The sequence below is a fragment of the Staurois parvus genome, unplaced genomic scaffold, assembly GCF_062004578.1.
Source record: "Staurois parvus isolate SC_StPar_1 unplaced genomic scaffold, SC_StPar_1.0 ptg000145l, whole genome shotgun sequence".
NCBI classification, from domain to species: domain Eukaryota; kingdom Metazoa; phylum Chordata; class Amphibia; order Anura; family Ranidae; genus Staurois; species Staurois parvus.
The window spans coordinates 15,049,065-15,075,205 of NW_028317941.1; the positions used below are offsets into that span (position 1 = coordinate 15,049,065).

The following is a 26,141-nucleotide window of genomic DNA, read 5'->3' on the forward strand; positions in this document are numbered from 1 at the left end:
TGACTTGCATCTGCAGGAGGTTCTATGTGGGAAAAACAATCAATCAATCAGACATCTCATAAATGATCACATATACAACACTTCTAATGGCAAGATGGTAACCCCTATTGCAAGACATACAGTATAGGGTTGAAACGCAATATTGATGCTTCTTTTATGTAATTTATGGCATTAGATCATGTCCCAAAATATCCGAGGAGGGGGACTGGGAGAAATTGGTACTTCCATGTGAGGCAAATAGAATAGAGAAACTTGGGGCCAATCAAAAAACAAGATTAAAGTGATATTAAAGTTTTTTTTTTTTTAATTACAACAACAAACATGTTATACGTACCTGCTATGTACAATAGTTTTGCACAGAGCAGCCCCAATCCTCCTCTTCTGGGGTCCCTCACCAGAGCTCTGGGCTGCACCCCCCATAGAATAGTAGTAAGGTGAAAAACCTTTAGCCTTTACAACCACTTTAAATGATGCGCTCAGTTATAAACGGTTTTAATAGAACGAATGCTATTGGCTCAGTAAATGTGTATATGACTGGAGTCACATATTGTATTGACAATTGGTTCTGGATTGAAGAGGTAGTTAGTCACCAAGTCTAATACCAAAAAAATGGATATGTGTGTTCCAAACACTGTATATTTCTAATGGTGATTTATGATATGTTTCTTGTTTTTTTTTGTTTGGGAGGAAGTGCAGACCACAGTAATCCATTGAATCTTGATACATGGCAAAATCTTGGAGAATACTGTAATAGTTGCTAACTTTTCACTGTATGGAGGTGATTATATGTTTTTCATGGAGCAATGGGGGATAGAGAGAGGAATGTGTCTGCTGGTTCTTTTGGTAAGATATGTATGGGTGTATCAATTGTCTAATACAGGGCTTACAATTTCAAGTCCTGAGCTACTAGCCAGGCCTTAAGAGTTACTCGCCACTGGCCTTGTCCTTGTTAACCACAAGCCTACAGGGCACTTATACCCCCTTCCTGCCCAGGCCAATTTCCAGCTTTCAGCGCTGTCACACTTTGAATGACAATTGCGCGGTCATGCAACACTGTACCCATATGACATTTTTAGCATTTTTTTGAGACAGATAGAGCTTCATTTTGGTGGTATTTAATCAACTTTGGGTTTTTTATTTTTTTCTTAAACCAAAAACCACTGAGAATTAAAAAAAAAAAAAAAAGTTTTTTCTTAGTTTTTATTATAAAATGTTGTAAATAATGATTTTTCTCCTTCACTGATGTGCGCTAATGGGTCTGCAGTGATGGGCACTGATAGGCTGCACTGATGGACACTTATAAGTGACACTGACAGGCATCACTGATGGGCACTGAAAGGCAGCACTGATATATGGCACTGATAGACGGCACTGACTGGCACTGACAGGCACTGATTGGCATTGATAGGTGGCACTGATGGGTGAGACTGAAAGGCAGCTCAGATGGTCAATGATATGTGGCATCGATGTGCACTGGTAGGCACTGATATGTGGCATTGATGTGGCAGTGGCATGTGGCACTGATGGACACTGACAGGTGGCACTGCTGGGGCTACACTGATCATCAGTGCTCTGATGATCAGTGTAGATGTCCGCTCCGCGGAATGCCGATTACCGTGACTGCTCGTGAGGAGAGAAATGCCGATAACTGGCATTTCCCTGTTTACATGTGATCAGCTGTGATTGGACACAGTTGATAACATGACCGAGCCGACATCTTCAGCTCTTTCCGTGGATCGGTGATCCGCTGTGTCCGAGGGACACAGCGCACCGCCAATTGCCGCGCGTTCCCTGAGCCGCGCATGCGTGGTGAGAATGGGAGGATGTCATATGATGTCCTCCCAGAACGAGAGAACCAACTTGAGCCCGTCATTGGACTATATGGCGGGCGGGAGGTGGTTAAGGAAGTTTAACAGAATAGTTGTAATAAAGCCATTCTTGTAAAATGTTTCTGTACTGTGAAGTGTTATGCCAGCAACAGTCTGCATGCAGGCACCCACTGTGTCTTATATGTCAATTCAGATTTCTCATAAATAAAGTATAGAGCCAACTGTCTGCTTTTATGTGGTCAGAAACTGTCCATGTTATTCGGTTGAGATGTTTCCTCCATTATGACCATGTGAGGCCCCCTGCTGTTCTTCTCAATAGGAATACAGTGAAAAAGCCTGGTACAGTACTGACTTTACATAAAGCAGACTGCACATTAAACTTGACCCTTTATAAACATAAACATGTGCATTATGAAGGAAACCAACACTGATTTTGCCAATAGAAAGTGATTAAAAAAAAAAAAGAGCACATTGACAAATGCTTTACAATGGCTGCTAAAAAATATACCCCAATGTTAAAAGTGGTACAAAAGCTGCTGCTGCTGACGGTACTGCATCATTCATAAATTATGCTTTCAGACATTTTTTACAATAGGCGACATCAAAAAGAAGAAGCTTCTCAAAGCTCACCTACACCAGATAAAAACACTTTCAATCAAAACAGTTCAATTATCTGCCTCTTTTTATACCTGTTCAGAGTTTCCATTGTAAACCATTTTGCAAGCAGAGCAACCATGTCATATTCTAACACTGGGTGGTCAAATGAAACTACTGCTTCACCATATTGCATGAGCCAGCTTAGAATGCTCTTGTCTATGTTCTAGGCTCTCTTAGCTGTACTGTACTTTCCATCAGCATCTTGCCACAGCATCCACTATCAAGATGACTGTTCCCTTTTAATAGATGCAAGAATGAGCTCTGTACATTTCTTGCATTCAACATTTGAAAAAGCGCTGCTCTGTTAGACCTCTAATATGATCACAGACACATTAGGCGCTCACCCTCAAAGATACAGTAGCAATCATGCTTCTTGATTCAAAAGCTATACATGTGCAAGGTGTGCCCTTTCTTACCCTTTCCCAGCAACAGCTGAGCTCAGAATTTCTGAGATTGGGTAAGGCATTTGCAGTAAAATAAATAAGTAAATAAATATAAGTTCACCTTTAAGCAATGCACCCTGCTAGCCAACCAATCCCCAAGCCTGTAACTGGAAACTGAAGGCAGCAAACCGATGCAGTCATCACTCAAGCTTGAAAGCATGTACAGTGAATAATTGGCAAGGAAATTATCTTTGATTGGCTCAGATGCTGCCTCTGTCACCTAGTGTGAATGTTACTGCAAGGTACTTTAGAGGAAACTGAATAATGGGAAATATCCAGGAATTTAAGCAGTTCCATGCATAAAACATTTGTTTTAATAAAAACATAACTGGATTAAAAGCTCTAATCCAGCTTAAATTTCTTACACCTGTCTGGAGTTCAGCACTGAACTACATATACAGACACGGGATGCACAAAGCACCTAGTGTGCATGTTTCAGTTAAAGGTGGGGCTGTGCTGTTACTGCTCACAAAGTAATTGAAGAAAATTTCGAACATAGCCTGAACTTTATATTAAGATTTTGCATCAGCACAATGCCCCAAAAATATTGAATACTGTCCAGCTAAGTACACCCTTTCCTATCTAGCATCTAGTGGGAGCATAGTAGGCACTAAAAACATCTGCCAGGAAACCTACTTCTAGAATCATCAGGAGAGTACAACAAAAAAGGAAGTCATGAATGAGGATTTTTATAGAAGAACAAATGCTTTTTTGTCATAACTACACATTGAGATGCATTTTCACAAAATTGATTATACATATATATCCTGACTAAAATGGCACTGCTGTACAAAAGACATCTGGTTAGCTAAGAAAAAAAGTGTTGATTTGGTAAATTACTTTGGCTACCAACAAAAAGAAAAAAGGCAAACACCAATAAATTACCTGACATATCACATATGAGATGGTATCCCCAGCCTTAACTTTTCTTCCACCTTGAGAATTTATCCATAAGGCAACATGTACATGTGGTAAACTTTTTTTGTCAGGGTAGTCCTGTGGATCTTTTGTTAATGCCTGAAAGATCAAATTGTCAACTATTAACAGAAAAAAATCTATTAATGCTGTTTCAACAACTCTGCACAAACATTAAGAGACTTCTAGGTAATCAGTGGGAGAAGCGAAACATCTAAGAATCCTGCAGGTGACTTTGTGAAGGTCCATAAAACCTAAAATGATCAAACTCTTCTGAATTTAAAATGCCTAAAACAAAGGAATTTTACTTCAAGTGGTGATCAAGGTGTCCAATGTCATACTTCCCTTTAAAGCCCCACAGTGAATTCACACTATGTGAACTTATGTAATACCTTCTCTGTCTTGCTACCAACTGGGTCAGCCTGACTTCACAAGACTTTTGCAATCAAACTACAGAGAAACTGATACCATTTCTCAACAGTCAGTAAAGTCAGTAGTGGTGCACCAAAATGAAAATTCAGGTGCCGAAAACGAAAATTCAAGTGCCGAAAACGAAAATTCAAAATGCACTTTGCCAAAGACCGAAACGTGCAGCTTTTAAAAATGAATATATATTTTTTGGAAAAAAATACACTTTGATTTAAAAAAAAAACCAAAAAAAAACCATATATACCCCAATTGTTTTGTCAAATATGTAAGAGGATGTCACTGCGAGTAAATAGATACCCAACATGTCACGCTTTAAAATTGTACACGCTTGTGGAATGGCGTGAAACTGCGGTACTTAAAAATCTTCATGAGTGATGCTTTAAAAACGTCTACAGGTTAGCAGTGTAAAGTTACAGAGGAGGTCTAGTGTGAGAATTATTGCTCTTGCTCCAACGTTCGTGGAAATACCTTATGTGTGGTTTGAACACCACTTACAGTACATATGTGGGCATGGCCTATGTATGCGTTCACCACTATGTGCGAGCAAGGGGGGACGGGGCACTTTAAACTTTTTAAAAAAAAAATTATTTAATGTGTTTTTTTTTTTGCACTGTTCCTTTTAAAAAAAATTGTAATCACTTTTATACTTATCACAAGAAATGCATGCATCCCTTGTGATAGAAATAATTAGCGACAGGTCCTCTTTATGGAGAGATATGGGATCAATAAGACCCCACATCTCTCCTCTGCAATGTAAAGCATTAGATTAAAAAAAAGCATTGATCTAGTGCTTTAAAAAAAAAAAAACTGGCAGGAACTGGAAATGAGATCGCTCCGGTCCTCCAAGGGCATAGAGCTGTGTGGCGGTCATCTTTCCTTCACTCATCTCTATGCCCAGCGCGGGGATTGATGGTTTCTCAGGGAAGACTTAACTACCGATCGGTGGCCGGCGATGGCAGATGGGCGGCTTTGAGGGACGGGGGTTTTTCGGCACCTGTATTGGTGTTTTTTTTTTTTTTCATTTCGGCCGACAGCCTAAAGGGGTGTTTTCGGCCAAAACGTTTCGGCCACCAGAATTTCGATGCATCCCTAAAAGTCAGAAAGTAAAAAAACATTCCCCATGCACGTGCTGCATGATCAGCATGCCGAATAAGAAAAGCATGCTGGAAGTCTGGCAAGCAGGTTCCTTGAGGACAGGCAAAAGTCTTACTGGATTAAGTCTAAATGGAAGCTGCACTTGTAATTTGTAATTGGTGCTTAAATGGAATGGCACAGATAGTACCGTGCCATAGCTAGATGCAAAACTGAGAAGTCACCAGCACCAGAAGAGTGCTGGTAACTTTGCATCTTTGCAACCAAAAGCCTTACTGCCACACCTTCTCTATGAGACATTTGTTTGTGGCCAGCATGATAAAGTTTAAAAAGTCCTAAAATAAAATTCCACAAACTCGAGAGCAGAACATACGGATAAAGTCTTGGCAACATAAGGATAGATAATTATGTTATAAATAGCAAGTGTAAAGATGATGCAAAATCTTTCAAAGTATGGTAAACATTAAATACACCTTTTAAAACACTACAGAATGAGATATCAAATCTGGAAGAAAATGGAAAAGTGTGAATACAGGAAACCTCCCTCGAAACTTTACCTTATTAATTTCATACTGGCTGACAGGTACACCACCATTAACCACATTTTCTCCAATTTCCATAAGCTTTTTCTGAATATGTTCAACTATGGTATCACGAGGTTGGTCCGAAAGGAGTTGACTGATCACGTAACTGGAAAAAGAAAAAAAAAAGAAAAAAGGAGGACAAGGAATAACAGGCTGAAAAAGATAACAACTATCTAGAGTCTAGAATAATTGATGGTAATGTCCATCATAATCTTACCACGTTAGGAAATAAAGGTCACTGGGGACATAAGCATCAGAAACCCAAAAAAAGTTATCTTATCTAAACTTTAATCTTTAATGTTCATACTCAGTCACATATTAACAGCAAGTATAAAGATCATAAATTGTAACTATACTACCTAATCTTTATATTTATACGAAGGCTGGCCATACACTATGCAATTTTCTGTCCAATTTCTGCCCACTTTCCTTTAGATTTACCTTCCACTATGTAGTGCAAGGGCCTACCTAATTAGATACAATTGAAAGTGTTGTTTAGGTTTGACCTCATATTATATGGTTTTTGGTAAATCTAAAGCAAAAATCTCAGGAAAATTGTATAATGTATGGCCAGCCTAAGTTAGTGACTCAACGTAGTGAAGTGACAGACAACCAAGTAAGTAGCATTTTTAGAAAGTGGTCAGCACCTTGTTCAACACAGGATAACCTGAGTTCATCAATAAACAACTAGAAGTCAGCCTATGAAATTAAGGCAGTTCTATAAAAAAGTTTAACGCCCTTCTATAAAAAAGTTTAACGCCCTTCAATAATCCTAACAGTTGCCTAATCAAGTGGCAGTGTCAAAATCAAAATTTATTCAAGCAAAAAAAAAAAACAAAACAAGAAAAAAAAACAAAACAAAAAACACACTAGGTTTCAGCTGAAGTTCTAAAGATGACATAGGCTTAAACACAGACTTATAGTGGAATTAGCTATGGGGAACGTAAAATTCTAGAAATGCTGGTTACAAATTTACAGAAGCTGATCAGCCATTTACAACATGCTGTTTGTGCAAGCCCACTTTGAGGTAACAAGTCTTTAACAGGAAATGTCACCTGTGCATGAAAGGTTCCCTTGAAAGATAGCACTGCAAAGCTTTTCCCCTCAGGCAGGTATAACATACTCCAGTGAAGTAAATCAAAAATTTACATCACCACTCACTAGGAGCACATGGCCTTTCAATTGCATTTCACTCAATGAAAATCGGCTCCATCAGAACTTTATCACACCTTAAACTGTATAAGTGATCTGTATCACAGCAGCACACAGATCTCTTAGTAGCACAATATTACAACAGTTACACAATTATTTTTAGTGATAAGCTGCTTCTAAGGGCATGTTTACACCAATCATACACTAAAATTATTAGTGTCAGCATGTGGCTGCTGTCTGCTGTGTAGAAGTGATGAGTGGTGACTTGGATTTTAAAATGCAAAGCGCACTTTTTTTAATACTTTTTTTATAAAAGCGTGTAAAGTGTACATTCCATTAAGGTCTCCGAACAGCAGTGTATTGTCCTGTGCTGCAATGTCATCCAGAAAAATGTAGCATGTCTGCATTTTACTGCACACCACACCTACACTGTGGTATGAACAGGGCACATAGAAAACCTATGTGGTCCAGCAGTGATCTGCATCGATCCAGTGCGGAAAAATGTCGGTCACCACATTTACCTATAGAAACCCTGAAAAAAAAAAATACTATGGAAAAAAAAAAAAAAAAAAAAAATTATATATATATATATATATATATATATATATATATATATATATATTTTTTTTTTTTTTTTTTTTTTTTTAAATCGCAGACATGCAAATGTATTCTATTAAAAAAAAAATAACAGATGGTGTCAGTTCTTGTACATTTGTGATGAGTTTCAGTGATTTGGTTCTCTTTAATGACTAGTGTGATAAGCCAAGGTAGAAAAAAAAAAAATGGGCTGCATACTTTATTTAAAGGTGACATTATTTCCAGCTTCTTAAGCAGCTTGGTTGTCCCTTTATTACACAATGCAAGCAATTGATGTATTCTGTACCTCTTGTATAAAGCAAAATACCTCAGACATACCATTGTCAACACTTAAGGATCATGCAATTCATACCACTAAAACTGGAATCTCTACTGCCTGCGTATCCTTTGTCAAGGTAGAGTCCCTTACTGAGATGTAACAAAAGAACACAGCATTCAATATTTTCATATTTGTTATAGTGCTTTTTACAAGATAAAATAGAGATGTAGCACTGCGCCACAAAGCAATTTGAGTTTACTGCAAGTCCTGTCTCCACAGAGACAACGCTGCCTTTTCGGAAAGTTATTTTTTGAAGAATTATCTTTCTATTCAAGAAAGCCATTTTAACATTTTACTGTGGTGTGAAGAAAAATGCACAAGCCAAAATTAACATAGATAAATAAGCACTCTAGCCTAATAAGCTTCATAGTTGGCATTTAATATCACAGCCATGATGAACCTATTTCAGAAAAACCTCCAATTACTGCACTCCCTCAACCTCCTAGTGGTCACGGAAACCTGGATCCAAGCCACTGACTCCACCTCCCCTGCGGCACTCTCCTATGGAGGTCTCGTCTGGTCCCATTCACCCAGACCGAGCGGTCGTAGAGATGGTGGGATCGGCATTCTCTTGTCACCGCTTCGCAACTTCCAGGTCCTCCCAAACCCCCCCCCCATCCTTCTCCTCCTTCGAGGCCCACTGCATCCGACTCTTCTCCCCCACCCCTCTGAGGATTGCAGTAATCTATCAGCCCCCTGGACCCGTATCCCGCTTCTTTGACGACCTTTCCGCCAGGCTGCCCTTCTTCCTCTCCTTTGAGCTCCCCACCATCATCCTTGGTGACTTCAATATCCCTCTCAATGTCAACAACCCGGCTACATCCAAACTCCTCCACTTAACCTCTTCGTTTGCACTCACACAGTCCTCCACCCACACCGACGGGAACACCCTGGACCTAGTTTTCTCCCATCTCTGCACCCCCCCAATACCTCACTAACACCCCTTTCCCTCTCTCTGACCACAACCTCATTACCTTCTCCATCTCTCCGTCCTCCAACATCTCCCCCCTCCCAAACGTCAAACCTTCACCAGCCGTAATCTCCGCAACCTGAACCCGGCCCCACGCCACTCTGCAGCCGACTGTCTGTACAACAGTATCCTTCCACTGTCATGCCCTGACCTGGCCACTGCTGCGTATAACACGCTATCAGCTGCCCTAGACTCCTTAGCACCCCTAACCACACGTAGCATTAGACCCTGACCACTTCAAACCTGGCAGAACGACCACACTAAACATCTTAAACGACGCAGTCGCGCACTGGAACGGTTCTGGCGCAAAACCAAATCCCCTCAAGCATTCTCCCTCTACAAATCCGCCTTCCTCACCTACACCTCCTCCCTCCAAGCCGCCAAACAAACCTACTTCGTAACCCTCATCAACACCCTCTTCTCCAATCCTCGTTGGCTCTTCTCCACTTTCAACTCCCTACTCTCTCTCCCCCCGACCCCCACACAGTACCTCACTCACCGCCCACGAGATTGCCATGCACTTCCAAAATAAGATCGACGCAATCCGTAAGAACATTGCCAATGCTCCACCTACCTCCTCACCTAGCCGCCCTCCCACTACAACCCCTCCAACTTTCCCCTCCTCTGACCTCGCAACCGCCCTGAAACCCCACCACCCTTACCATCCCGTACACCATAACCCCCCCAACACTCCGCTCCTTTAGCCTTGCCACCACTGAGGAGGTCACCAAGGTCTTCTCAGAAGCCCGCCTCACCCCTTGCCCCCTTGACCCTGTCCCCACACAACTCCTCCGGGCACCCTCCCCCTCCATCCTACGCTCCCTCACCCACATCTTCAATCTCTCCCTCTCTACTAGCGCATTCCCCTCCCCCCTAAAGCACGTGCACATCACCCCCATACTCAAAAAACCCTCCTTGGACCCCACTGACCTGAACAACCTTAGATCTATCTCCCTGCTGCCATTCACCTCCAAGCTCCTTGAGCGCTTAATCTACAATCGTCTAAGCTCCCACCTCACTGACAACAACCTCCTAGATCCACTACAGTCTGGCTTCCGTTCCCTACACTCCACCGAAACTACCCTACTCAAAATCACTAATAACCGCCAAAGCTAATGGCCACTACTCAGTCCTCTTACTCCTTGACCTCTCCGCGGCCTTCGACACAGTTGACCCAGCCCTCCTCCTCAAAAAAACTACACTCCCTCGGCATCAGAGACTCCACTCTCTCCTGGTTCTTCTCCTATCTCTCCCAACGCTCCTTCAGCATTGCCTATAACGCTACCACCTCCCCCTCTCTGTTGGGGTCCCCCAAGGCTCTGTCCTCGGGCCCCTTCTTTTCTCCATCTACTCCTCCTCCCTTGGCAAACTGATACACTCCCACGGCTTCAACTATCACCTCTACGGCGATGACACGCAAATTTACCTCTCCACCCCTCAACTCACCCCTTCAGTCTCTGCCCGTATCATCCACCTGCTGAACGGCATATCAGACTGGATGTCGCTCCACTTCCTCAAACTGAACCTTTCAAAAGCCGAGCTCCTAATTTTCTCCCCCAGCCCGCCCCCCCCCTCCAACACGACCAACAACGCCACCATCAGTCCCACCCCGCAAGCCAAAGTCCTATGTGTCACTCTAGATTCAAACCTGTCCTTCCAACCATGTCCAATCGTTAGCAAGCTCATGCTGGCTCCACCTCCGTAACATCAGCAAAATACGTACGTTCCTAACCCCAGACACTACTAAACAACTCGTTCACTCCCTCATTATCTCACGCCTGGACTACTGCAACCCCCTCCTCACCAACCTACCTCATCACAGACTATCCCCGCTTCAGTCTATCCTGAACTCAGCGGCCAGACTCATCCACCTTACCAACCGCTCCTCTTCTGCCACCCCCCCTGTCATTCCCTCCACTGGCTCCCGATTGCCAAACGCATCAAATTCAAACTACTAACACTGAAATACAAAGCCATTCATAACGCTGCCCCAAACGACCTCACCGGCCTGATACCCAAATACCACCCAAACCCATAATCTTCGCTCCTCACAAGACCTCCTACTTTCTAGCTCCCTGGTCTCCACCTCCCACGCCCGACTGCAGGACTTCTCCAGTACTTCCCCCATCCTCTGGAACTCACTACCCCAATCCATCAGACTACCCTCCTCACCTTTAGGTCCACCCTGAAAACCCATCTCTTAAGGGAAGCCTACCCAACCCTCACCTAACTGCCGATCTCCTCCACTCCTCCTACCACTCCATCCCCCACAGCCACTTCCTCCTGTGCCACTATCCCCTCCCTCCTAGATTGTAAGCTCGAAAGAGCAGGGCCCTCGAACCCCTCGTGTATTGTTTTGTTACTGTACTGTCTCATGTACTGTCCCCCACTATAATGTACAGCGCTGAGCAAACCTTTTGGCACTATATAAATACTGTATAATAATAATAATAATAGATCAAATAAAGCTACAAGCTTTAAGGGACATGACAATTCTCCATCCTTTTCATCATATTTAGTACTATAGGTCCATTTTGTGTGGTCAGCTTGTTAATCTACCAAATATGTGGACTTTTCTGTTCAGATACCATCCTTTATAACTTGTCTTCAACTGATGCTAACCTAGAATAAGGCAAGCTTAGAGCCTGTATTGACAAGCATTTTATTCACTTTAGAACAGTTTCTCTCCTTGATACAAGTCTATGGGAATGTAAAAGCAACTTAAAGTAGGCCAAATGCACTTAGTCAAATTCTGAATGATCTCAGAAGCATTTCAAACTGATGTCAAAAGCAGGCTAGACATACGATAAAAAAAAAAATAAAATTAAAATGGGACTTTAAAAAGGTACTACTATTCAAAAATTCAAAACGTGGGATTTTTATATTCACCGTAAAACCCTAATCTTTGAGCTCAATGGGTGACATAGGATGTCATTAACTTTCAAGTTATACTACGAATGAAAGGAGGATTAGACACGGGCAAACAAGTTGTAGGCCAGTCCAAGATAAACCCCGCCTACACCCAACATGCCTCAGTCTGTAGCTATCAGTACCAAGAGCATGATCATAAACATGGATGAGTGGGACCTGTATCACTCAATTGACTTCAAGAAAAGGATTTTATGAGGAGTACAAAACTCCCATTTTCTCTCTCATCCTCGAGGGACACAGGAAGCCATTAATTGCTGGGGTACCCAAAGTAGTCCAACTTGGGGTTGGGAAAAACAGCAAACAAAATGCTAACTGGTCCACTTAAAACTAGGGACTGCCAGAAGCTCAAAGAGATGCCTAAAGTACCTCACACCCAAAGCTGGCATGAGATGAGAGCAGTAACTTGGTAGTACTTGGAAACTTAATAAAAGACTAGGTGGCAGCCTTGCAAATCTTGGAAACATTAGCCAGATGCCCAATATCCTAAGAGGCACACAGATCTAGCAGTGTGTCTTGACAGTTTTGCCCAAGATAGGATTCTCTACCTCTTTTACTGTGCAACGACTTCTGGTTTCTCCCTGATGGCTGATGCATGCCACTCCTGTGGCATGGCCTGGCTGAATCCAGAGCAGATTACTCTTCAGCTGGGTGGTCCGACAGTGCAGGGACAACCATACTGCCCAAAGATCAAGAACATTCATCAGTGGATAAGATTCCCTCAATGTCCTGCACCAACAAGGTGTCCAGAACATCTTCCCAGCCTGATCCTTGTGAAAATCATTCATCTCATGCCGAATTTCTAGTTCCAAATGAAGACATTTAGGGCTTTGAGATGAGGCAAAAGCCCCCTTTGGTTTGTGGACTGAACAGGATGAAGTAGAACCCCTAAAACCATTCTGCCACAGGGAATGGGGCACTGCTAGCAGAGTATCGAAATGGACAATTCTGTAGGGGTGACTTCCCAGACTGAGACCTAGACCTCTTAAGCCAAAGAAGATGGGTACTCTTGCCACCTGTGGCATCCCTGATGCTATCCAGACAAGACCTGAAGAGGCATCTCCAAGGGCATGTGCAGTAAGTCCTTCTTAAATGTGGGTTCTGGGATTTAACACTTTAAGCCAAGTGTTCTTTGTATGTGAATTGACATGAGACTCATGCAGGAAATGTGACTGGAAACGTCCTGCAGCCCATCAACACTACCAATAATTAATTCTAAACATTCCATTACTAAGAAATGAACAGCCATAGTGAACAAATCCAATCTGAACCCCTTGAGTTAATCAGTCAAGGTCTGACATCAATGTTCAAGCCAAAATAAGTCTCTAGAGAGGTGCATTCCCCACCAAACTGGCAGATGCTTTAAGGTGGGACACGGATCCAGAGGGGGCAGACCACCTTCTCACAAAGTCCTCCACAAACAGGTATAAGACTTACAACCACCTAGGAGATAGAAGCATCTTACAGGATATTCCCAGCCCCCCCCCAAAAAAAAATACTTGGAACTGTCAGGTGCACAAGAAATGTCATGAAAGTCTTAAGAGCTCCAAAGGATCCTAGAGAGATCTTGGAGATAGCGCTAGTTGAACAGGCAAGCTATTATTCAAGCTTTAAGGGGGTGCGCAAAGAGTCAAAATGGTCTCTCTATTTCGGGAGCAATGAGAGAAGCCCAACTCCGTGGAGATCTGAGAAAATCAAGAGTCTCAGGGGCTGATGATTTGAAGGCTCTGGGCTGAATAGGTATAGAATATGCAGGGGAGTGCATGGGAGCACACCTGTGTCCTCTACATTTAAGATTAGCAATTATCTGCCAACTGTCCCATAAAGTCATGCATGACTGAATAAAAAGCATCCTTAGACAAGGCAGTGAAGGTGGCCACATGTGACAGAGCTTGGGAAGACTTTGAAGATGACAAAGGATACTGAGGGGCAGAGGATACAAGGATTCCAAGCTGCAGACGTTGGCTGCACCAATTGGGCATTCTGAATGCAGGACTGGAGCCACTAACTGATCATGCGCTGGCAGCACCCGTTACAGTTGTTTCCTGCGTCTAGAAATAGACATGTTGCAACTGGGTAACGTAGCTTAGGCACACAAAGCAAGGCATGAGGTACTCTCAAACTTAACTGCTGAACTGAGTACCAAAGTTGAATGGGGCTCTTGTAAGCAGAAGCAGTGGGCCGGTGCTTCAACACTCAAAGGAGCAAGAGTGGGCAAAGCTCTACCAGATGACTTTAATACCTTTGTGTTAACCCCTTTTGTGGTAAAAGTGATGGAAAGTGGAAATGTTTGACACTCAGCAGTTTTTTTTTTAGAACAAAAATGAGGTAGTTCCAGCTGCTGAGCATAAATAGCCCCTACTCAGAGTTTGCAGAGACTAGACAAATGCAGAGTCAATGTTCTCTGGACTTTTGCAAATGCTCTGGACTTTGGAAGTGCTCCACCACCAACTTGCTATCAAAGCGTAAAAAGCATCCCAAGCAGATCCCAGTGCCCAAGGTCCTTTCCCGTCTAGCCTAGAAGCATCCAGTCCGGTTGGGTCTAAGAATGGCACTCCAAAGCTAGGCTAAAAATCTAAGACTTTATTAATCCTATTATTAATTTTATTAAGATGATATTCCACAAGACTAGACTATGTGACATTGCAAAGAACATTTTTTCCCTCATTATAGAAAAAGTGCCTATACACACACATAATCAACTGTACTGCTTTGATATAATCAAATCCACTTGTTAGTGTCAGGTGTTTGATTCTCCCTCAATATTCTAATATTTTAGGAGGGATAAGATCATTTCTCAAATTATTTCCCAGATATTAAATATGCTTTTTTAGGAGACAGAATGAGAAAGTAGATAACAAGATTTTTGAGTTGCCTGGCGTATACACAGAAGGGATCATTCTTAGACCACCGGATTATCCTCCACCTCCAGCTGGTTGGACACTGGTAAATAGCAAAGCTTGACTCAACCCTGCATAACCCAATCCACTCTCAATGAGACCAGTTTGTCTGCAAGCAATAAACTAGGGATGTGTTGTGTCCTGTGATGTACCCCAAAAAAAAGGATTACTTCAAGTCACAAATCCTGTTTTATTAATGATACATCATAGAACACAGGAAAATTAATTCTTAGACCACTGGTAAGTCCAAAAGCAATCCAATGAGGAGTGAGCAACAGTAAGCAAACTTCTCAGCCAGAAAGGTTTACTTTAGTAAGTTCTTGCTCTATCACCTCCTGAAACTGTTCTACTGCTGGAATTCTAGCTTGTATAGGGTAATAAATTCTGTCATGAAGTCATGTGGCTCGTTTGATTCCCAATATAGTTGCCTCAACACTAATCCAGCTTTTAAATCCTGAACAATGAAAGTGTTGGTAACCATCTGCACTAGTATATCACCTTCCTGTTCCAATGTAGCTAAAATGATCCGTTAATCCTGCAAAAATATGTTTCTTTAACACAATAGTGTAAACAAATGGTTTGTCCATAGGGTCCCTTCAACACCAGTGCACTCTCCACTGGAACTGTAAGAGGCTTATTCCAATAAGACACAGTTGTGTCTACTATTGGGACCATCTACTTGTGCAGAAGCTATGTTCCATCAAATATTTTTGCACAAAATGTTTGGGGGCCATAAAAAGGTTGTCAATATGGGTCAAGTCCTTTTTGAGATCATCCTCAGTGTGCATTGGAATGGAAATGGCCGGTTTGGGTGCTGACAACTGCAACCCTGTCACCTGGTGTCCTGCAGGATCAGGCAGCAACATTTTCAGATTTTTAAGGACCACCTCCGTAGGTAAATTTACTGTGAACCTTTGAGTTTGGAAAATCAAGAGACTGGCACATCCTCAGAAGTCTGCCTCCTTGGACTTTTTCACCATCCTTTCTAACCCTAGAAGGGGCCAGAGAAGAAACTCACAGGGTAACTCCAGCAGTGATGGGGGCCCTAGACAGTATTCAGTCACTCTGCTGCAAATCCTTGCGGATGTTTGCCAATTGTTCCAGCACTATGGTTATGGTTGCCTGAAATTCCTCTTTTGACACAAAGGTTCCAGAAGGAGGAGACCCAGATAGAATAAGTAAGCAACCTGATGCTGCATCAGAGCCAGAACTGGTCTGTTTGCCCAGAAATTAGCTTGCGGAAGGAATATTGTCCCCAACTGTAATTTGAGGGGTTAAAGTAGAACTAAAAGCAAAACTTTTTTTTTCCATTTTGGATAGAGTAAGGGAGTGTGATAACTCCGGTCCATTTATTTTTTTGCCATCTGTGTCCCATTGGTGATATTTATCTTTACTTCACTAAGAAGTGAGAGAAAATGCCTGAAAAGGTCTGAAGCCAAAATGTTGCCTGCAAATGTGCCACCCTGGGCTTCTCCTGCACTGTAAGACAGGTGGATGGGCCAATCTGCGCAACAGTGGCATCACCTGTGTCTTCTACTGGCAGCACCCAGCAGCCACAATCCAGGTATCACACACCCACCCATCACCCACAAGACTACCATAGACACTAGGCTCAAATAGCCTGTTAGAGAGCTACCGGGGCACCCTCTGACGATCCCAACTGACTTCACCTTGCAGTGCCCAGGCACAATGGGAAACAACCTTTACCATGGCCAAGTTCCCTAAATCCTTAAGGGTTGGAACACTGGGGACCCCAGAAAGTGGTAACTTACAGTGAACACAGAGCCTTATAGGCTTAATCTTCACCTCTCCAGTCAGATGTACCCCCACAGGGTCTTCAGGCACTGCGCTCCACCACAGCCTGGACAGTTAAAGTTCCCTACCAGCCAGCTCATGATGCGACTATTTGCCAAGGGGAAGCACCTGTCACAGGATCCAGTCCTAGTCTCTCACCGAAGACAGATAGGAAAATCAATTATGGGCAATAGCAAGAAACAGACACTGATGAGTGTGTGGGGATATGTAGGGTTGAGTCAAGCATTGCTATTTTCCAGCATCCAATCACCAGGAGTAGGAACCCAGTAGTCCAATACTTAACTCTAGTGTCATGTTCCAAAAGGAGAAAAAAAACCACACACATACAGAAAGCAGGTTATATGGTTGTCAATGTCACAGTTAACATCAATGCTTGCAGTTCCAGTGCGTTCTGGTTGCAGAAAAAACATAGAACAGGCTACATTTTTCCTGCACAGAACTCTACTGGAATGCAGTAAAACCCATCAAAAATGCACACGTCCCTATTTAAAATAAAGAAAAGAGGGGAAAAAATTAACCTGGACACATAAAAAATGCACCGAAGCGCGTACAAAACCACATAAAATAATTCACTGAAACGCATCAAAAACGTGCATGCAGAAACGCATCCAGTACCCTAAAAATAAAACGAATGCATTGCCCACATTTAAGGATGGACAAAAAGCAATAATAAAATTTTGTTTCTAGGTTTAATATCACTTTAATGTAATTCACGTAATGCTCAGATGAAGTCCTGACACTTACATCTTAGACTGGAACAGTGGTCTCCAAACTATGGACTGGGGGCACTTTGCTATTATCCAGACCTTGGGGTACTATTTCTCCCACTGATACATGGCATTATTTCTCACAGTGATACCAAAGATAGACACTTTTCTTTCCAATGACACCAACAAAAGGGATGACTTCTTCCCACTGATATCAATGGGGCACAGTTTACTCCCACTGATGTAAGGGAATTTTCTACTCCCTCTGTCCACAGTCCAGCCCTCCCTAAAATTTCTAGTCCCCTGGACTAGAAGAATGGAAGAACCACTGATGTGTAGACGTGCTCAGATGCTTCCAAATTGAAATCCTATGCAAAGGAAATTTCTAATTACAATTGTTCTCTCACAACAGTCTTGTAGTCACTGGTCCACAACACAGTCTACCCCGTACTTCACAGCTCCAACTTTCCTATCGATGTCAGAAACATGTGCAATCTTTAAAGAACCATTAGCAACAGCTACATACAATCCAGGTAAATTCTGTCAATCTGACATTTAAATAAAATGAAAAAGTTATTTTTTTTACCAGCCATTTCTTCTGTTTTTGCAAGGAGGTTGGAAACCTTTTTGTGGCTGTAATCTCTAGGTTTATTTTCCATCTTAAAAGTACAAAGATGACTGTACAACAGATAGAAAATGTGAAAATCCCCAAAGTCACCCATGTTCTTTAAATGGAGCACATAATAAGATTACTAAAAGCAAGGCAAGACTGTTGTGTATAATAATAGTGCAGGTAAAAGCTACACTTACTTCCCGGCCATTTTAGAAAGCTCACACCAGTCTCTCCTGACGATATCAAGGCCCTTCAGTTCCTGCTTGGTGATGTATTTGCCATCTCCTGTTGGCTCCACTGTGAGTGCTGCATATTTCTTTTTCTTTAGTAGCAGAAGAGACTTAAAGATTCCATCAATGTCAATCTCTAGTAGTTTGTACGATTTGTTGATCTCGCTTTTCACCTTGCATAACAAAAAATAGACAAACTTCCAGTACAAATAAAAACTACCCACAGATGTAGAACACAACTTTCTCTACTTAATTATGAATATTATGTTGGCCAGCACTTCAGAGGAAAAGGACTTGGGGGTACTTATTTCAGATAACTGCAAAATGCGCAAACAGTGTAGCCAGGCAGTGGGGAAAACAAATAGAATTCTAGGATACATCACGCTAGAGGGGTCACAAGCAGGAGGAAGGAGGTTCTGATTCCCCTATATACAGTGAGGAGAATAATTATTTGATCCCCTACAGATTCAGTACGTTTGCCCACTTACAAAGAAATGAAGGGTCTATAATTGTTATCTTGTTTATTTTAAATGATATCAACCAAAAATCCAGGAAAAAAAACATGACACAAATGTTAGAAACTGAGTTGCAGTTCAGTGAGTAAAATAAGTATTTGATCCCTAAGCAAAAATGACTTAGTACTTGGTGGAGAAACCCTTGTTGGCAAGCACAGAGGAAAGACCTTTTTTGTAGCTGGTTACCGGCTTCTTGGCTGTCGTTGGCAACTCGAAGTTTCAGCTCCCTCCATAAATTTTCTATAGGATTAAGGTTTGGAGACTGGCTAGGCCACTCCATGACCTTAATGTGCTTCTTCTTGAGCCACTCCTTTGTTGCCTTGGTGGTATCTTTTGGGTCATTATGCTGGAATACCCATCCATGACCCATCTTCAGTGTTCTGGCTGAGGGAAGAAGGTTCTCATCCAAAATTTTACAATACACATCTATTGGCTCCTCATTAAGGCAAAGTCGGTCTGTACCTTTACAAGAGAAAAAAACCCGCCAAAGAACAGTTTCCACCTCCGCGCTTGACTGTAGGGGTGGTGCTCTTAGGGTCATAGAAAGCATTTTTCTTCTTCCAAACACGGCACGTCGAGTTAAGAGCTCAATTTTGGTCTCATCTGACCACAGCACATTCTCCCAATCCTTCTCTGAATCATTTAGATGTTCATTGGCAAGCTTTAGATGGGCCTGTACATGTGCCTTCTTGAAGAGGGGGATCTTGCGAGCACTGCAGGATTTCAATCCATGGCAGCGTATTGTGTTACCAATGATTTGTTTGGGGACTGTGGTCCCAACTGCCTTGAGATCATTCACAAGCTCCTCCTGTGTAGTTCTGGGCTGATCCCTCACTTTTCTCATGATCATCATTACCCCATGAGGCAAAATCCTGTATGGAGCTCCAGACCAAGGGTGATTGATGGTTATTTAGCATTTCTTCCATTTGCAAATAATTACTCCAACAGTTGTCACCTTCTCAGCAAGTTTCTTGCTGATGGTCTAGTAGCCCATTCCAGCCTTGTACAGGTCTATAATCTTGTACCTGACGTCCTTTGACAGCTCCTGGGTCTTGCCCATGAATGATGGTGAGGTTTGTATGGAAGAAAGATTCTGTGCACAGGTGTCTTTTATATGCATAAAAAGTTGTTGTTAGGAGAACCTTCTTAAATTGACAGAACTAATCTGTGTACCACATGAGCACATCCTGTGGGAGCCAGAATTATTCTTGGTTGGTAGCGGATCAAATACTTATTTTACCCACTGAACTGCAACGCAATTTAAAACATTGGTACCATGTGTTTTTTTCTGGCTTTTTGGTTGACATTCTGTCTCTATCATTTAAAATAGATCTATGATAAAAATTATAGACCCTTCATTTCCTTGTAAGTGGGCAAACTTCCAAAATCTTCAGGGGATCAAATAATTATTTTCCCCACTGTAGATGTTTAGTTAGACCTCATTTAGAATACTGCGTCCAGTTCTCAAGGCCTCACTTACAAAAAGATATTGATAAACTAGAATGGAGTCCAGACACGGGTAACAAAAATGGTGAATGGTCTGGGGAATAAAACATATCAAGATCGACTTCAGGAACTTAACATGTACAGTCTAGAGGAAAGAAGGGAAAGGGGAGACATGATTGAAACCTTTAAATACATCAAGGGGGTGAATAAGGTTCAGGAGGGCAGTATTTTCAACATAAAACCAAATTTAAGAACATGGGACATGATCTTAAACTAATTGGAGGAAAGTTCAAAACTAATCTCAGAAAGCACTATTTTACGGAGTAGTTGATGCTTGGAATAAACTTCCATCAGAGGTTGTAAGCCAGTAAACAGTAAATAGCTTCAAACATGCTTGGGACAAAAAAAATAAAAAAATGGGCAGACATTCGATGGACGATTCAATCATTTTCTGTTGTCTCTTTTCTAGGTTTCACTTTTCTATACATAACAAAAATATATAACTTATTTTGTCAAGATTCAATATATGACGCCAGATATCATAATGAGGTGGGACAAAAAAAGGTCTTTCATCCAACACAAATGCCTAGAAATGCACTTTCAAATATTCTTTCCACAATTTTCTTATTGTGGCAACATATTAAAGAAAATGTGTACTAAGAGATACACACAGGACGACATTCCTAACTTGCTGGCGAAAAATGATATTGGTTCGGCTTCCATGCATAGCATCAATACCTTGAGACACTAGCCCGAAACAAACAGCATGTCAAGTGAGAAATCCTTCCAAAATAATAGCTTCCCACTCTTTAGTCTGATAGACCCAGTTATGTGGAGTAAAGGAAAGAAACCAAAAACTGTACAGGGCACTACTATTTGCAGTGGGTAAGTACCTGGCTGGTATTGGTATTCATATAACTTGACAATGGACAGGCACATTTCTTCTACCTATAATTTTAAAGAAACCAGATGACGGCCATCGTAAGCCCAAAAATATAATTTAAAAAACAGTGGCAGATTGTTGTGTGTTACCTTCTAACACTACCCTGCCAGTGTTTGACAAAGTATGCCAATTATGCATATCATTCATTTTTTAGTAAAGACTGGCAAAGCAGTCATTTTAGTTTATAAGACAAGTATGCATCAAATTACCTGTTTAAAGACATTTTGCTTCTAATCTGCCAATAACTGCCTACTGCATGGAGGGAAACAAACAGCCAGAGTATTTTATTCTGTGTACATGCTTCTCTTTTTCAGTAAATGTTTTACAGTATATGAAAATAGATCAACTACTTTGGAAATCAGGAAAATAAACACATCCAATTTTAGTGGTAGCCTGGAAGCCATTTCGGCAAGAAAAGAAGAAAAAACAAGTCAGAGACCTTGTTTCCCAGCTTAAAGACCTCTTCTAGGTTGTTGCAATTTGTGTTGATCATGATGGAATCTGTATCACCATATATAACTTCTAAGTTCATCTGTTTTAATAGGAAGTAAAACAAGTTACACACAAAACAGGAAAGTACAAAACAAAAATATTGTAAAAGGAAATGCGCATTTAAATTAAAAAAACTGCATAGGCAGAAGTGAGTGAAAACTGTCCAACAAAACAGATAGAGATAAAGGCAGCTATGTTGTTTTTTTAAATCACATTTATAAAACAGTACAAACATTCCAGACATGAGACTTCAGAATCATCTGCCACATAATACATCCAAAGGCATGGTTTTCACCATTATCAAACTTGCAATATAATGCTAAAAGCACACCTTACAATATAGAAGCAACCACAGGGAATGTAACATAGGGGGAGGAAGGGGAAGAGGGAGAGGGAACCAAAGAAAAGGGAAAGGGCAGATGCAGTGGATATAAAAAATCTATACACCCCTGTTAAAATGTCAGCTTTCTGTGATGTAAAAAAATGAGAAAGATAAATAAATTTCAGAACTTTTTCCACCTATAATGTGACCTATAAACTGTACAATTCAAATGAAAAATCTTTTAGGGGGTGGGGGGGAGTAAACATAAAAAACTAAAATAATATGGTTGCATAAGAGTGCACACCTTCTAACTGGAAATGGAGCGGTGTTCAGAATTAAGCAATAACATTCAAAATCATATTAAGTAGGAGTCAGTACACTCCTGCCATCATTTAAAGTGCCTCTGATTAACCCCAAATATAGTTCAGCTGTTCTAGTAGGTCTTACCTGACATTTTCTTAGTCACATCCTACAGCAAAAGCCATGGTTCGCAGAAAGCTTCCAAAGCATCAGAGGGATCTCATTGTTAAAAGGTATCAGTCATGAGAAGGGTATAAAAATTTCCAAGGCATTAGATACAGTGGGGATCGAAAGTTTGGGCACCCCAGCTAAAAATTTGTATTAATGTGCATAAAGAAGCCAAGGAAAGATGGAAAAATCTCCAAAAGGCATCAAATTACAGATTAGACATTCTTATAATATGTCAACAAAAGTTAGATTTTATTTCCATCATTTACACTTCCAAAATAACAGAAAACAAAAAAATGGCATCTGCAAAAGTTTGGGCACCCTGCAGAATTTATAGCATGCACTGCCCCCTTTGCCAAGCTGAGACCTGCCAGTGTCATGGATTGTTCTCAATCATCGTCTGGGAAGACCAGGTGATGTCAATCTCAAAGGTTTTAAATACCCAGACTCATCTGACCTTGCCCCAACAATCAGCACCATGGGTTCTTCTAAGCAGTTGTCTAGAAAACTGAAACTGAAAATAGTTGATGCTCACAAAGCTGGAGAAGGCTATAAGAAGATAGCAAAGCGTTTTCAGATGTCAATATCCTCTGTTCGGAATGTAATTAAGAAATGGCAGTCATCAGCAACAGTGGAAGTTAAAGCAAGATCTGGAAGACCAAGAAAAATATCAGACAGAACAGCTTGCAGGATTGTGAGAAAAACAATTCAAAACCCACGTTTGACTGCACGATCCCTCCAGAAAGATCTGGCAGACACCGGAGTTGTGGTAGACTATTCCACTATAAAGAGATACTTGTACAAATATGGTCTTCATGGAAGAGTCATCAGAAGAAAACCCCTTCTACGTCCTCACCACAAAAATCATCGTTTGAACTTTGCAAATGAACATATAGACAATCCTGATGCATTTTGGAAACAAGTTCTGTGGACCGATGAGGTTAAAATTTAACTTTTTGGCCGGAATGAGCAAAGGTACGTTTGGAGAAGAAGGTGCACAGAATTTAATGAAAAGAACCTCTGTCCAACTGTTAAGCATGGGGTTGGATCAATCATGCTTTGGGGTTGTGTTGCAGCCAGTGGCACAGGAAACATCTCACGAGTAGAAGGAAAAATGGATTCAATAAAATGTCAGCAAATTTTGGGTGGTAACTTGATGCCATCTGTGAAAAAGCTGAAGTTAAAGAGAGGATGGCTTCTACAAATGGATAATGATCCTAAACACACCTCGAAATCCACAGGGGATTACATCAAGAGGCATAAACTGAAGGTTTTGCCATGGCCTTCACAATCTCCTGACCTCAACATAATTGAAAATCTATGGATAGACCTTAAAAGAGCAGTGCGTGACAGACAGCCCAGAAATCTCAAAGAACTGGAAGACTTTTGTAAAGAAGAATGGGCAAAGATACCTCAAACAAGAATTGAAAGACTCTTGGCTGGCTACAAAAAGCGTTTACAAGCTGTGATACTTGTCAAAAGGAGCAGTACAAGATATTAACTCTGCAGGGTGCCCAAACTTTTGCAGACGCCATTTTTTTGTTTTCTGTTATTTTGAAAGTGTAAATGATGGAAATAAAATCTAACTTTTGTTGACATAAGAATGTCTAATCTGTAATTTGATGCCTTTTGGAGATTTTTCCATCTTTCCTTGGCTTCTTTATGCACATTAATACAAATTTTTAGCTGGGGTGCCCAAACTTTCGATGCCCACTGTATACCATGGAACACAATGAAGACAGTCATCAAGTAGAGAAAATATGGTGCACAGTGACATTACCAAGAACTGGACATCCCTCCAAAATTGATGAAAAGACTATAAAACTGGTCTGGGAGGCTGCTAAGAGGCCTATAGCAACATTAAAGGAGTTGCAGTAATATCTGGCAAGTATTGGCTGTGTGATACATGTGAGGATAATCTCTTGTATTCTATGGGCTATGGGATAGTGGCAAGACGTGGCAAAACATCCAAGCCCGGTTACACATCTGAAGTCTCCCAAAAGCATGTGGGAAAATGTGCTATGGTCTGATAAAACCAAGGTTGATCCTTTTGGCCATAATTCCAAAAGATATGTTTGGCACAAAAACAACACTGCACATCACAAAAAGAACACCACACCCACAGTGAAGAATGGTGGTGGCAGCATCATGGTTTGGGGCTGTTTTTCTTCAGCTGGAACTGGGGCCTTAGTCAAGGTAAAGGGAATTATGAACAGTTCCAAATACCAGTCAATATTGGCACAAAACCTTCAGGCTTCTGCTAGAAAGCTGAACATGAAGAAGAACTTCATCTTTCAGTATGACAACGACCCAAAGCATACATCCAAATCAACAAAGGAATGACTTCACCAAAAGATGAAAGTTTTGGAATGGCCCAGCCAGAGCCCAGACCTGAATCCAATGGAAAATCTGTGGGGTGATCTAAAAAGGGCTGTGCAGAGGAGATGCCCTCGCAATCTGACAGATTTGGAGTGTTTTTGCAAGGAAGCGTGGGCAAATATTGCCAAGTCAAGATGTACCATGCTGATAGACTCATACCCAAAAAGACTGAGTGCTGTAATGAAATCAAAAGGTGCTTCAACAAAGTATTAGTTTAAGGGTGTGCACACTTATGCAACCATATTATTTTAGTTTTTTATTTTTACTTCCCTCCACCTAAAAGATTTCAGTTTGTTGTTCAAATAAGTTGTACAGTATAAAGGTTACATTAAAGGTGTAAAAAGTTCTGAAATTATTTATCTGTTTCATTTTTTTACCTCACAGAAACCCGACATTTTAACAGGGGTGTGTAGACTTTTTATATCCACTTTACATAACTGAGAGGAGCAGGGCGGGCAAAATAAAAATGAGATCCCTCTGATGTTTTGGAAGCTCTCAGCGGACCATGGTTTTTTCTGTAGGATGCGACTAAGAAAATGGCAGGTAAAACCTACTAGAACAGCTGAACTTTATTTGGGGATAAGCTGAGGCACTTTAAATGATGGCAGGTGTGTACTGACTCCTATGTAACATGATTTTGAATGTGATTGCTTAATCTGAACACAGCTACATCCCCAGTTATAAGAGTGTGTGCACCTTTATGAAACCACATTAATTTAGTTTTTTATGTTTACTCCCCCCCCCCCCGAGATTTCAGTTTGTGTTTCAATTGAGTTGTACAGTTTATATGTCACATTATAGGTGGAAAAAGTTCTGTAATTATCTCTTTGTTTCATTTTTTTAACATCACAGATACCTGACATTTTAACAGGGTGGGTAGACTTTTTATATCCACTGCATATAACTGAGGGGAGCAGGGAGGGCAAAATAGCCCTCCCGTCTCCCAGGAAAACAAGTAATGGAGACAAGAACCAATATACAACCTACTGTATCTGTTCCCCATGATCTCTCTCTTCTAACATCAAAAGCTCCTCTAAGGTTACTGTAGGCTCCATTCACACTTTGCTGTTCTGGTGTGTTATGTTGTGTCACACGTTAATGTGTGTTGCGTTAAGACAGCCCATCCAACTGAATAGGCTGTCAATATCCAAAAAAAATAGATATGCAGCATTTTTTCAGACACAGTACACCACAAGTTACCTGCACTTAGTGTGTTGGGGTGCCATAAGTGAATGGCACCAAACATGCTCTCTATAATTTGCATTGCACACAACTTAACAGCATAGTGTAAATGGACACTTAAGTAATAGGTATCATTACTAACCAAACAAGGTTCTGGAGGCAGAAGGGCATGAGTCTATGGTTGACGTTTACACAAGATTTGCCTAAAACTTAA

At 41.3% G+C, this 26,141-nt stretch overlaps 1 protein-coding gene across 2 annotated transcripts in view; it reads right to left on the reverse strand.

Moving 5' to 3' along the window:
- Positions 1–26,141, reverse strand: part of POLA1 (DNA polymerase alpha 1, catalytic subunit) — a 472,294-nt gene that overhangs the window by 264,650 nt on the left and 181,503 nt on the right. For both annotated transcript variants that reach the window (XM_089673893.1, XM_089673892.1), the window contains 4 exons: positions 21,524–21,616; positions 18,148–18,353; positions 5,923–6,055; positions 3,815–3,946 (listed from right to left, as the gene is read on the reverse strand). In XM_089673893.1, the coding sequence (XP_089530019.1) occupies positions 3,815–3,946; positions 5,923–6,055; positions 18,148–18,353; positions 21,524–21,616 (564 nt within the window). The remainder of the gene's footprint in view (positions 1–3,814; positions 3,947–5,922; positions 6,056–18,147; positions 18,354–21,523; positions 21,617–26,141) is intronic.